General features: G+C 38.2%; 2 protein-coding genes across 2 annotated transcripts; one reads left to right on the top strand and one right to left on the bottom strand.

Moving 5' to 3' along the window:
• Nucleotides 1-806: 806 nt before the first annotated feature.
• LOC133770530 (olfactory receptor 4K2-like) lies at nt 807-1,766 on the top strand. Its single transcript, XM_062206605.1, has one exon. The coding sequence runs from the start codon at nt 807-809 to the stop codon at nt 1,764-1,766; it is 960 nt and encodes a 319-aa protein (XP_062062589.1).
• A 10,766-nt stretch (nt 1,767-12,532) lies between these two features.
• Nucleotides 12,533-13,480, bottom strand: LOC133770529 (olfactory receptor 4K3). The gene has a single exon (XM_062206604.1). It carries the CDS (start codon nt 13,478-13,480, stop codon nt 12,533-12,535), a length of 948 nt encoding a protein of 315 aa, XP_062062588.1.
• Nucleotides 13,481-14,481: the final 1,001 nt, after the last annotated feature.

The raw sequence follows: 14,481 nt of genomic DNA, 5'->3' as shown, positions 1-14,481 counted from the left end.
GACTGTTTGACAAAGATATTCATAACATATAGGAAATAAATTTTTTTAAGACTTAGAAAGCATTGTAAATGTAATCTTGAAAAATGATTCTGTGTCCTTAAGGTATATTTAATTTTTTCTAGTTTAAAATAATTAGTACTGTTTGGGTAGTAAGGACAGACTCAAACAAGGGAGTCTATTTTCAACAAAAAAAAATGTTTTTAGGAGAACATAAAATAATAAACGTTGAGAGTAACTCTCATTTGTTACAAAAATTTCTTCTGGTAATCATTAGTTTTATGGAATTAATGAATTAAAAAGCAAGTGATTGATCACTCACATAGGATATTAAATGAGTCTCCTGTAATCGCTAAATTAAAATGTCAATTAAATCCAGTGTTCAACAATAATTGTCTCAATGTAATTGCATGCTTTTGGTATTAGAAAATCTTTGACACTTCAATCATGTGCCACATTCAGGAGCGCACACACAAGTTTCTGTAAACTTGCTGTATAAATGAGCATTCGGCAACTGTTTAGGTTGTAATCAGCCCCATGCATTAATGTGTGGCCGCGTGATATGGACAACCTCCTGGTTTTGAACAGCACCTGTACATGTTGTATTTTTCAAGTGATATCTGGTAGCAATCATTAAATGGTTCCAAAGAAAACTTTACTGCTAAGGTTTTAATTTTAATTGTATTCTAGACAACCATGCTCTAGTGAGTTATTAGCAGATACCATAATTGTTTCATATATAGGTGTGTAAGTATGAAACTTATCCAGCTCGATAATTTTGTCCCTTCTTATACAGAGTCTGCAGATTCATGGAGACGTTCAACCATTCCAGAATATCTGAATTTGTGCTACTTGGGCTTACTGATTCTCCTGAGCTCCAGATACTCCTCTTTGTGGTATTCTCCCTTTTCTACTTAATAACCGTGTTGGGTAACTGCCTGATTTTGCTGACAGTCCTATTCACCTCACAGCTTCACTCTCCCATGTACTTCCTGCTCAGCAACCTGTCTCTCATTGACCTGTGCCTGTCCTCCTTTGCCACACCCAAGATGATCCTGGATTTCTTTGCTGAGAGCAAGACCATCTCTTTTGGGGGCTGCATTTCACAGATCTTTTTCTTGCACCTCTTCACTGGGACAGAGATTGTGCTGCTGATCTCCATGTCTTTCGACAGGTATATTGCCATATGTAAACCTCTGCTTTATTCGACAATTATGAGCCAAAAAGTGTGTGTTGGGCTTGTGGTAGCTTCTTGGACAGTGGGCTTCCTGCATACACTGAGTCAGTTAATTTTCACCCTCTATTTGCCCTTCTGTGGTCCTAATGTCATAGACAGTTTCTTCTGTGATCTTCCTTTGGTCATCCAGCTTGCTTGTGTAGATACATATGTGCTTGGGCTCTTCATGATCTCATCCAGTGGTGCAATTGCTCTTGTAAGTTTTCTGCTTTTGCTCACCTCCTACATCATTGTTCTTGTCGCTATCAGGGATCATTCCTCCTCAGGATCATCAAAAGCTTTCTCTACCTGTACTGCACATTTCATAGTTGTGCTAATGTTCTTTGGTCCCTGCATCTTCATTTATGTGTGGCCTTTCACAAGCTTCCTGGTAGACAAAATTCTCTCTGTTTTCTATACCATCTTCACCCCCTTTCTGAATCCACTTATCTACACTTTGAGAAATCAAGAAGTGAAGACAGCAATCAAGAAAAAACTAAGTAAACAGTCTTCCAATATTAGGAAAACTACTAAAAGATATCCAGTGCAATAAATAATGGCCTCCTATTTGATATATATTATGACCAGTTTGCTTTTAGAGCAATCAGAATTTTGTCTTTCAAGTCATTTAGCCTAAATTCATCAAAACAAGCTGGGATGAGAAATGGGCACTGTTTTTCTAAAAGTTAGTACAATGTTTTGCAAGCCATTTGAGAGTATAGATCCATTTGGCAATCCATTTAAATTTAAAGGTTATTTTTCATGTGTTATCAAAATTGTGAACATCTTCAAGGATTTATAAGACTTCGAGTCTTACTAATATATCTCAGATTAAGATTACTCTGAGGGGCCAGCACTGTGACCCAGCAGGTTAAAGTCCTGGCCTGAGGTGCCGGCATCTCATATCGGCACTTGTTCTAGACCCGGCGGCTCCTCTTCCAATCCAGCTCTCTGCTATGGCCTAGGAAAGCAGTAGAATATGGCCCAAGTGCTTGGGCCCCTGCATCCACATGGGAGACCCTAAAAAACTCCTGGCTCCTGGCTTCGGATCAGTGCAGTCTAGCTGTTGCAGCTCTCTTCTCTAACCCAGAACACTCCCACTCAGCCACACAGCTCTGTGGTTCTCTGATGGTGTTCACTTTAATTTAGAATGTTAATAAGGAGTTTGTGGTATAGTATTTTTTTCATAACTGATATCATGAAGAGATTCTTTTGAATAATTTTGAGTAATGGGTTCAATTGCTTGAATTCTGAGTCACCTTGAACATAAGAGAATAGTTTGGAGGTCTGAAATTTAACAACACAGGTTCTTTTTGAATGTTTCACATTTATTTATTTTCATTTTATTTGAAAGTCAGAGGAGAGACAGATGAAAAGAAATCTTTCATTCTTGATTCACTTCCCACATGCCTACAAGAGCCAGGGCTCTCTAGGATGAAGCCAGAAGCCAGAAACTAAACCCAAGTCTCCAGCGTAGGCTTAGAGACCCAAGCATGTGAGCCATCATCTGCTGTCTGCCAACATGTGTATTAGCAGGAAGCTGGATCAGAAGCGTGGTAGCTAGGATTCAAACATACCAAGCAGCAATTTAACCACTGTACCACTTACCCAGCCCAGTAAAGTTATTTAGTAACTTTAGTGTCACTATCTCACTTGGTAATCAATATAGAAAATAGTCGAATAATCCAAAATGCATCCTGTTTTTAAGCAGTATGCTTTGGAAGAACAAATTCCTTCAAGGCAAATGACTAGCATATAAAATTTGGTATTTTAATTTGATGATTTATGTAAGACTATAGCTCATTTTGACCTATAATGCTTAGTGTGGCAGAGCATGGAGGAATGACTACAATTCACTTAACTTAGTAGGTATTTTCTGAGCAAATATAGGAGCTCTAATGTTCCACTCATAGTAGAAAAATGTTAATTACTCTGATCTGACTAGTATACACTTACTGAAATTAAATTTTTTTTTTTGACAGGCAGAGTGGACAGTGAGAGAGAGAGACAGAAAGGTCTTCCTTTTGCCGTTGGTTCACCCTCCAATGGACGCCGTGGTAGCGTGCTGCGGCGGGCGCACCGCGCTGATCCGATGGCAGGAGCCAGGTGCTTCTCCTGGTCTCCCATGGGGTGCAGGGCCCAAGCACTTGGGCCATCCTCCACTGCACTCCCTGGCCACAGCAGAGAGCTGGCCTGGAAGAGGGGCAACTGGGACAGGATCGGTGCCCTGACCGGGACTAGAACCCGGTGTGCTGGAGCCGCAAGGTGGAGGATTAGCCTAGTGAGCCGCGGCGCCGGCCCTGAAATTAAAATTTTTTGGATTTGATCTTAACACATTGAATCCATGTGTTAAGATTCAATTAAAATTCTAAAAGACATACAACAGAAAAGGAAATAGGACATTTTCAAATTTCTCATTGCTAATATGGAGAATGACAGCATTAGGTGAGATTGCCTGCTGTTTTGAAATACTGATGGATTGTGTCACCATGAATTAACTGAAATGTGTGAAAAGATTTCTGGACATAGTCTGTCATCATAGATGGTGGCACTCATGGAAAAACAAAAAGTCCTTGCCTTGCAAACAGAGAAGTAGCATCACTGGTTCCTCTTACTCATCTTGAACATTGCAGGTCTTAACATGCTTCAACACAAAACAGCTTCTAAACCATATGTTGAACAGAGGAAATGAAATAATGTGTAGAAGTTTATGAAGAAATGCACCTTTGAGCTAACAATAAATACACATTAAAATGTTTAATTGACACAAAATAACTCCATGTACTCATAGGGTATAGTGTGTTATTTTGACATGTGTATATAATGTGCAGTGATCAAGTTAAACTCGTATTTTTAATTTGAAATAGTTCATTTTTAAACCAAATTGTAAACCCTTCTTGCCCCGTCAGTCAGACAAAAGCAAAAAAGGATAAGATGTAAATTTACTTTCACCTCATTCCTATTCCTCAGTAAAATGTGTCATTGTTTTTAAGTGTATAAACTCCTGAGTCTCAAAGTATCAATCTTCAGTTCAGTAATTCTTTGTTGAGTGGCTGATGTGTTTCAGGCTTTGGCTGGCTGCTGGAGACACATGAAAGTTTGAGATTTGTTTCTCTGTCCCAGAGGGATGTGTATCCAGCAATTAGCCAGGATCAGGCTGTAGTGGGCCTGCTTTCCAGCCACATCACATTCCTATTCTGCAACCTTGAATAATTGTATTAATGCCTCCAAGCCAATTTCTTCACCTATAAAAGTTTAACCATTGGTAATACTGTAAAACAAAAACATTTGTAATATACTTAGCAATACTTGATATGAATTAATACTAACTAGTAGTGTTACTAATGTGTTATTATGCAAGAGAGCTCATGGATTAGAAAGGAAATAGAGTTGCTTACTTGAACTCAAATGGCATGATTTTACATGGTAATAGGGTATGTCAACTTACTTAACATTAACTAATGTGAAAACATTCTATCTGTGCCAATTATTATTATTCATATGAAAATTTCTGTAGTTAAAATTGCCCTTTGTGTAACTGTATTTTTAAAAAGAAGTATTATATTTTGAGGGTTCCTTATTTTAAGTTAAAATATATTTCAAGATTGCATGAAAGGGTAAAAATAGTAAATGAACTATGTTCAATAGGTCAGGGTCTTATTTCATCACAATAATGTCATCAAATGAAATAAACATGGTTGAAAATCTGAACTGTTTTCATGTTTCTGCTTTGCATCCTTTCTTCCCATTCAAGATAACAGTGGAACTGCTTTGATTTCTTATATAATGTGATTTACTAGTAATATTGACTGGGGAATGAAAGGTGATTAATTTTTAGCTATTCAGTTTAAAATAAAGCATATTAGTAAGCATTTCTTCTATAGGCATGAAGGCTTTTTCTTGATTTTTTAAAGATTTATTTTATTTATTTGAAAGACAAGAGTTACAGAGAGAGAGAGAGGAAGAGAGAGAGAGAGAGAGAGAGAGAGAGAGAGAGAGAGGGTTCCCATCCATTGGTTCACTCCCCAGATGACTACAAAGGCCTAAGTTGAGCCGATCCGAGGCCAGGAACCAGGAGCTTCTTCCGGGTCTCCCATGTGGATATAGGGACCCAAGGACTTGGGCCATCTTCTGCTGCTTTCCCAGGTGCATTAGCAGGGAACTGGATTGGAAGTGTAGCTTCCAGGACTCCCATATGGGGTGTAAGTGCTGCTGGTCAGGGCTTTAACCCACTGTGCCACAGTGCTGGTTCCCCTCTTCTTGATTCTTGAAAATATAGATTGTTTATTTAGAGACATGATAGAAAGTAGTTTTGAGGAAACTGTCAAAACTGGAATCATAAAGTTATAGTATCAGATCAGATACTTTAATAGATTTATTTTGTTGTATAAATTAATTTTCTAAAATCTTATTTAAAGCATACAAATTTCATGTATTCCATATATACAGATTTAGATTAGATAATGATACTTCTCACCCCACCCTACCTGCCCTCCTGCCCATGCTCCAACCCTTCTTCCTCTTCCTTTCCTATTCACACTCTTAATTTTTACAAAGATCTATTTTCAGTTTATTCTATACTCATAAGGTTAACCACATACTAAGTGAAGAGTTAAACAAATAATATGAAAAAAAAAAACCCACTATAGTAGAGACCAGAGCTGTAAACAATTACCAAATCACTAGGGCTGGCACTGTAGCATAGCAGGTAAAGCCGCCGCCTGCAGTGCCTGCATCTCATATGGACGCCGGTTCTAGTCCTGGCTGGCTCCTGGCTTTGGACTGGCACAGCTCCGGCCATTGCGACCAGTTGAGGAATGAACCAGTGGATGGAAGACCCCTCTCTCTCTCTCTTCCTCTCTCTCTCTCTCTGCCTCTCCTTCTCTTTGTGTGTAACTAACTCTGACTTTCAAATAAATAAATAAATAAGTTAACCCAGATCACAAAAAGCATATCATATTTGTCTTTTTGGTACTGGTTTATTTCACTAAGTATAATATTTCCAGTTGCATCCATTTTATCTAATAGATTTCCAAAAGTGGAAAACAAATATTTAATCTCTATATAGGAATTTCTGACAGTAGAGCCTGTTCCTAGGAAATCGGTGAAGCACTGAAGTCCACCCTCATAGCCTCCAGCACAGAATTTCGTTAAGATTTCTACACTGAAACCATATCACATTAGCCCTTTCTCAATATGTTACACATCCGAACGTCCGAAGCTGGCTTTCGTATTTGTGCTACTCTTACTCTTCCTCAGCCTGCATGGTTCGTGGTTAACTGTAGAGTGCTTATCATCAAAGAAGGAACAAGAATCATGGTACAGGGAGAAGACTGGAGAAAAGTACAAGAAGAAAAGGGCATTCAGTAGAAAATATATTCAGCTAATAACATAGTCACAATTTAAATTCCACCTGCTTTCTTATCCATCACGCCATACACTCCATTAAAGATTCTCCTATTTCTAAAGAATATATTGACTTTATCTATGTCTCTCCGTCTCTGCTGCCATCCCCCTAGACCAGCTGGTCTACCAACATGGTTGTACACAAACTGCACAGTGCTACTTAAAGAGCAACACATAGGTGGCTGCTTAGCCAGTGCTAGCACAAAAACCTGCTCATTGGCTTTCCCACCTTTTCCCTTATTATTCCTGACCTGCAATTTATTTCTACATAAGAGCAAAAAACTTCTTAAAACATAAATGTGGGCATGGGGATGAATGGGGCTTGGGTTGAATTCTTAACGTGTGGCTCACCAACTCTCTAAAGGTCTATGGAGGTCTGGTGAATTTAGATGGAAGAATTACACGTTTATTATTTCCTGGTCTCTAATTGAAATGCAACATTTCTTTCAATTATGAATGTACACAGTATGGTCAGTATTAGTGATTTGTCCTCATATAAGTTTTTATACAAAGTATTGTTAATGATTATCACGATCTTAAGATGACTTTAGCTATTACATTGTCACTAGATCTTATTCAATGCATTAATAAAACACCTATATTACTCAATCACAGTTTAAAATATCTGTATAACTATACTGCAGTATAAAAGCTTTTCTTCGAGGCCGGCGCCGTGGCTCAACAGGCTAATCCTCCGCCTTGCGGGCCGGCACACCGGGTTCTAGTCCCGGTCAGGGCACCGATCCTGTCCTGGTTGCCCCTCTTCCAGGCCAGCTCTCTGCTGTGGCCAGGGGGTGCAGTGGAGGATGGCCCAAGTGCTTGGGCTCTGCACCCCATGGGAGACCAGGATAAGCACCTGGCTCCTGCCATCGGATCAGCGCGGTGCGCCGGCCACAGCGCGCTACCGCGGCGGCCATTGGAGGGTGAACCAACGGCAAAAGGAAGACCTTTCTCTCTGTCTCTCTCTCACTGTCCACTCTGCCTGTCAAAAAAAAAAAAAAAAAAAGCTTTTCTTCGTGCTACTATGTATTTTATCTTTTGTATTTGAGGTATTACTCTGAAGAGGAGATTTTAGGCTTCCCTAGACTTCCAAAGGGGTCTGTGATGCACTTGTGTGTGTGTGTTCCCATGCACTCACACCGACAACTAAGAGCTTCTGCAGTGGCGCTGAGCCCATCCTCGAAGTCAGACAGCTTGTGGAAATAATGGGGGAGCGTGAGTAACGGAGGGCCGAATGCAAGCAGTTAGTCATCTGTTACCTAGTGTGATACCTTCTACAGACTTCTCAGGTGATTGGATGAGAAAGTTGAGTTTTATTTATTTTTCTCTCTGGTGGATTTGGAGCTAGAGAAGAAAAGTCATTCTTGCTTTTTCTTGTTTCCTTTCTTCCCTTCTGTATAACTGAATGTGCCTGCTTAACCCATATACTTGCTGCTGGACTCTACTGAGAGCCCACTTGCAGCTATTAGTCCAACAATGTCCGAATCTTCTGGAATCTTCTTTTTACCTCCTACACTCTTCTCTCCCCTCTCATCTTGCTCCTTGAAGCTCTTCCAGAATCTCTCCTCCCATGCCCTGAAATGACCTTGAGTGACTGTGGTGCATGCTCCCCTGCTTCCAGATTTTTGCGTTTTCACGGAGGGAATGATGTGGCAGTTTCTAGAAGTCTACAGTGAAGGGGACAGACAGCCGGAGGGGTGCAGGGAGGATGACAGAAGAGATCTGGCATCACTGCTGAGACATGAACTGCATATCATTAGTTTCTCCAAAGATGAATTATTGTGACTGATGCTAGACTTAATGTTCCTCCAAAAGATCATGTATTTATTTATTCTGAAATACGTATTAGTAAAAGTTTTTAATGTGATAGGCATCATTTTATGAATCACAGAAAAAAACAGCAGTGGGGTTGGAAAATACACAACAAATTATTACAGAGTGCAATTGAATTCTGCCTTCCTTTTCAGCATTATTTTGAATTCCTCTCCCCCTTGAATAAATAGTTATTCTTTCAATCCACAAACAGAGGAGGTCTTTCCAGTTTTGTGTGTTTTATTTTACTTCTTTCATTAGTGATCTGTAATTTTCATTGTCGAGGTCCTTCACATTCTGGCTAAATTTATCCCAAGGTATTTAATTTTTATACCCTTTAGAAAGGAATTATTCTTATAAGTTATTTCTCACCCAGATCATTATTGTTGGGATATAAAATGCTACAGAGTTCTATGTGCTGATTTTGTGTAATGAAACTTTGCTGAACTCATCGATTCTAACCATGCCTTGGCAGAATCTTTTGTTTTCTCTCTATATAAAATTATGTCATCTGCAAACAGGAACAGCTTAATTTTCCCCCTTCTGGTCTTTGACATTTTCTTTTTTCAGGGAGAACAGAAGCCTAAGAAATAGGTGTCAACTTTATTGGAGCCAACATGTCAGACAGTTTTTTTCCTCAAAAAATCTATCCTTGTTTTCTGGAACAAAGCCCATCAACTCCCTTGCACTCAGGTATCTCCCATAGCTTCATAAAAGGATCTCAACACAAATACCTTCATGGTGATTAACTTTTTTGACAGGAGCATTTTATTTTCTCTGAAATTTTCCAAGTCTCAACGTTTCTGTGATTACTATGATATTCTATATTCTTAGAACAGTGTCACAACAATAAGGGGATATGAAAAAGGACATTAATTTAGAAAAAGATAGTTGTTTCAAATAGTGTCACAAGTCACTGCTTGTAACTGTCCTCTGAGACAAATACTATGGAAGATACTAAAAACAAAATGAAGTGGCAAACAAATAAGCAAAAAGAAGAAAACAACAAAAACAAGTGAAAGTAAAGACGGGTCTCAAGAGGCTTATCACAAGACGATTTTTAAGAGCTCTCTAGGTAACAGTATAACACTGTGTAAGAGTGATGTAGGAAATCAGAAAATATTAACTGACAAAAAAGTAGAGAGGTCAACAAAATAACCGTAGAGGCTTCTTTCTAGGAGTGGGGGCTTCAATTAAACCCTGATGGGTGATGTAGTACTATTGTACCAGGTCTTGGTCCTAAAACCACTGAAATCTTTTGAAACAAATATTACAACACTTTCCAAACAGGTTTTCTAGAAGAAGAGTGAGCGAAGTGCTAGATGACCAGGGACAAACGGCGTGTCAAACGATTTTTTTCTTTGTGTGCTGCCCTTCAATGAATTTTCATTGCTCTCAAGCTACATCTCAGGAGGAAGACCGCCTTGCTGACTGGATTTGCTGCTGGGACAGAAATAAGGATACAGGGACCTTGAGCCATAGTTTGGTACAAAGGAATCAGTACTTGACACTCTTCCAGTCTAAAACAAATCTCAATTTTGTTTTACCTATGTTTACAGTGAATTTTTATTACATATTTTTACATCTCTGCAGTTACTCCTGGTTTCATTTACTGGACCACAATCAGAGATCAATTTGTGAAGTTAGTCAAAGCTCAGTGAAAGACAAAATTAAATGACGTTAGAACCACTCCACGGACAGCTTTCATTAGGCCAATACTCTTGGAGGTGAAGACATGGCATCATGACATTAGGCTCAATATCTCCTTCTCTTTCACAATAAACAGCTGGTACTAAGTGTCAGGCTTCTTTTCCATGGCTTTGATAATCAAATATGAAAGAGCATGCTCAGATAAGTGGTTGTCAATAGAGAATACGAAGCAGGAATGAGAGAACACTATCATTGGAAGGATTAGGCTGGTGCTTATGCCACCTATTCAGACTGTGGAGTTGGCTTTTCTGTGTTGCCTTTGGGGTTAATTTCCAATGTTTTATATTCCCTCTGTATCTAAGGTTTGGAACTGAAGGTCTTATTTGAAAGTGCATGCAAATTTTCATATTTGTACCTGTGACATTTTTTGGTTATAGTTCTATCAAGTGGCCAAGCAGGCATATTAACAATCTTTGTCTAAAAAACATTGCATTCTTCATCCATATACTATTGATCAGAATGAAATAGGAACAACATAACTTACAGACTTGGTCTCAATAGTTGAACAAGCGGGAGAATATATCTACAATGCTTAGAGTTAAATAAACAAGCAAATAAAATTTTTGTTTTTATTAACATTAATTTATTAGTAGATGTCTGCAATGATTATTAAATACATTTGTAAATTTAACTGGCTGATTCCATCACAAAAATGCATTATTTGAATTACTAAATACAATGACTTTTCAAGTAAGTTTAAAGAAATAACACTGCTGCAATTTGGTTTTACAAGTTTAATATACAGATATTATTGAGTGAATATTGAAATTATGTATTAATTTGTTTAGTAAATATTTGTGATCTTTCCACCTATCACCTGCTATTTACTTTCCTACTTATTGCCATTCATTCACTTCATCTTGTTGCCTGTATATTTATCTATTAGTTAATGGATCTTTCTATTTGACTCCTTAAAATATATCCATCAGTCATCTACATATCTTACTGTCTTTATACCTGACTAGAACAATATTACATAAGATATTATGTAAATTTTGACAATGAGAAGTAACTATTAATTTTTACAATAGTTCAGTTTTAGGCACTAAGCCTTTCTCTTATGTGAGTGTCTCAGCACGATAATGACCAAGATGCTCATAAAGGTCACCTCAATAAAGACAGAGAAAGAGCCAGAGGGCATTCTAGGCTAGGCTCTGCCATTCATTAGCTGTTTGAACTTGGGAAAGTAACATTGTTCACTCATTCTTGACTTAACCAGCTGTAAAATAGATTTGACTTAATGATTTCTATCTCCCCCAAACTCCAGCTGCATCAAATATTTGAAGAACTATTGTTCATGGGGTCATAATGTGAAGCACGGTATTTAATTGGGGTAAATGGCTCACACTCATTAGGAGCTCACCATCTACTAGGTTGTTTAGAGTACAAATGATGTAATAAACATCATGGCACCATAATAATTTGTTACTGCTTAGGAAACAAATATAGTATTTGTAGATGAACAACTTAGATGCTGCCTCTAATTATTATGCTTTTGAAAATGCTACTATATCCTTGGTCTTAGATTCATGATTTTGTAGAAAATAATTGTAGGTGGAATTTGTGGTACATAACTGTAGGATCTTTTGAATGTTCAATAGTTAGGACTGTAAGAATTTTCCTGATTTGCTGTGCTGTTTAAAACTGTGAATTCCCTTCTAGATAATGTATAGATTGAAGATAAATAAGATACCTTCTTATTCTTATCAAAGATAAATTACAAATATAAATATCAAAGATAAATTAACTGTTTTTACTTCTCAAGAACTCTCCATTTATTCCCAACTTTTGAACTAAAAAAAAAAAATTATTCATCAAAACTTTGTCACCAACAGACTTCTTTTGTTACTTAAGTGTCAAGGGTAACACTAGGCATGGGTACTTTCACAATTGTCACTTTTTAAGTGATTATAAAGTAAATTAACTGCAGGTCACCACAAAATTTGAGGAAACATGAGAAAGGAAGGAAGAGAGAAGATGGGGAGGAGGGAGAGGGGAGAAGGGTGGAGAGGTTCATTGTGTTCTTACAAATGCGCATCTGAAGTGCATGAAATCTGTTCCTTTTATATAAATAAATGATGAATTTTAAAAACATGGAAGGTCAAAGTAAGGAATACCCAAATACTTAGATCTGACAAAAACTGAATATTCTAAAATGTGAGTCCTTGCACTCTAAAATGTTGAGTGTTTGTTTGATGATGCCCTGTGGTAAATGTTATGTCATGTAAGGAACAATTATTATACCCAGAACATAGTTACTGCTACAATTGATTACAGAAATAGTTTTGTAAACTAATCGATTTCTCATAATAGTGTCAACAATGTTCATCAACTAAATAAGGAAAATAAATGCTGAACAAGTACTTGTGTTCCATTTTTATGTGAGAGAAATTAAAGAGTTTGAACAGTCTTCCTAGACTTAAACATACGGCTACTTAGTTTCCTCATGGAATCCTTGACATCTTTATTTCTAAGAGTACAGATCACTGGATTCAAGAGGGGAGTGAATATGGTATAAAATACTGAGAGCACTTTATCTATTGGGAAGTTTGTAAAAGGCCACACATAGATGAAAATGCATGGACCAAAGAAAAGGGTTACAACAGTGAAATGGGCACTGCAGGTGGAGAGGGCTTTGGAGGACCCGCCAGAAGAACACTGCCTAACAGTGACCAGAATGATAGTGTAGGAGATTACCAAAAGGATGAAGCACACCAGGGCAATCATGCCACTGGTTGAGATCATGAACACCCCCAGAATGTATGTGTGTATGCAGGCAAGTTTAATCACCAAAGGGAGGTCACAAAAGAAGCTGTCTACTTCATTGGGTCCATAGAAAGGCAAATTCACAGTAAATGCCAGCTGACTCAAAGCATGGAAAATGCCAACGATCCAGGAAAGTGTCACAAGTCCAATGCACCTTCTCTGACTCATGATGGTCAGGTAACGCAGAGGCTTGCTTATAGCCACATACCTGTCAAGAGACATGGCGATCAGCAGTACAATCTCTGCACCTCCTAGGAGGTGTAAGAAGAATACCTGGGTTATGCAGCCTTCAAAAGAGATGGCTTTGTGCTCACTGAGGAAGTCTGCAATCATTTTGGGAGTGGCAAATGAGGCCAGGGACATATCAATGAAGGAGAGATTGCCAAGCAGGAAATACATGGGGGAGTGAAGGCGAGGCTCCAACATGATGGTCAGCACAATAAGGAGGTTTCCAAGCATGGTGGCTGCATAAACCATGGAGAAAAACAGGAAGTAGAAGATCTGGAGTTCTGAAGAACTGGACAGACCCCCTAGTATGAATTCAGTCACGAATGACTCATTGTTCCAGGCCATTCATTCTGATTTCCAGAAGAACCTTCACATTTCCAGATGGTCGGAAAACTAGGACAAAATGCAGCAATAAGCACACAGTGAGGATTCTTTTTTTGATGGAACAGTTTAGTTTCTTGTTGGATTCCTGCCCAACTTAATAGTGACCAAATATTTCCCCAGGGGCCTTTCCAGATACATCAAATGATTATATTAAAGATGAATTCTTATGGCAGCAATTTGTCTTATAAGTAAGATGCAAATATTCATAAAAATTAAAAGTAAGGCATTCAATATTTATCCTTCAGTTTGTTAAACACTTTTTAAATTTCACAGTAAACCACCAAAAGACTTTCAAAGCAAAGGAAGCGGTGATCTTTCTAAAACATCATGATGAATACAAAATGGGTATGAAGAATGATCAAGAATCATGATCATTAGTAGGAGCACATTGGTAGACAGGAATGTAGGTACTGGCCTCTTGCAGTGGCTAGGGAAAGGTAACAGAATATGAGGGGAGGGAAAAGGTGTTCCAAGAAACATCTGCTTCAGTTTTCTATTGGCGATTATTCAGAGTAACAACAAGATAGCCTCTGATTCTTAGTTTTTCATTTCAATAGTAATGCAAATATCATAAAGATCATTTTTATGTCCATAATGCCATACATTTTTCAAAGGTAAAGAACAGGCTGTGGTTAGACCTGAAGGACTCAGACATCTCAAAGTATATTTTAAATAGAAAGACTCGGCCATGCTGTCTATAGTCAGACACTTTTTGACTGGTGGAATTTCTGGCTTTCACCTCAGTGGTTTGAAACTGAAAACTCTTCCTGTTTCCAGAGTCGTCATCAAACAGTTATGAGATAGGTTCACACAGAGACACAATAAGGTGATTGTGAACCTACAAGGACTTGCACAAGGCTACAGGCCTCAAAAGTTATAACAGAACTGATCAGAGAAACTCTTTCCTTGCGATCTGAGATTTTACAAAGTGCACTCTGAGCTGATTGAAATGATATGTACCT

The sequence above is a fragment of the Lepus europaeus genome, chromosome 11, assembly GCF_033115175.1.
Source record: "Lepus europaeus isolate LE1 chromosome 11, mLepTim1.pri, whole genome shotgun sequence".
In the NCBI taxonomy this organism is placed as follows: domain Eukaryota; kingdom Metazoa; phylum Chordata; class Mammalia; order Lagomorpha; family Leporidae; genus Lepus; species Lepus europaeus.
Note: the sequence above shows the minus strand (reverse complement) of the source record. Positions and strands in the feature narration are given on the sequence as shown.

Excerpts from the sequence above, each read along its gene's own strand:
- LOC133770530 (XM_062206605.1), top strand. The coding sequence starts at position 807 with ATGGAGACGTTCAACCATTCCAGAATATCTGAATTTGTGCTACTTGGG.
- LOC133770529 (XM_062206604.1), bottom strand. The coding sequence starts at position 13,480 with ATGGCCTGGAACAATGAGTCATTCGTGACTGAATTCATACTAGGGGGT.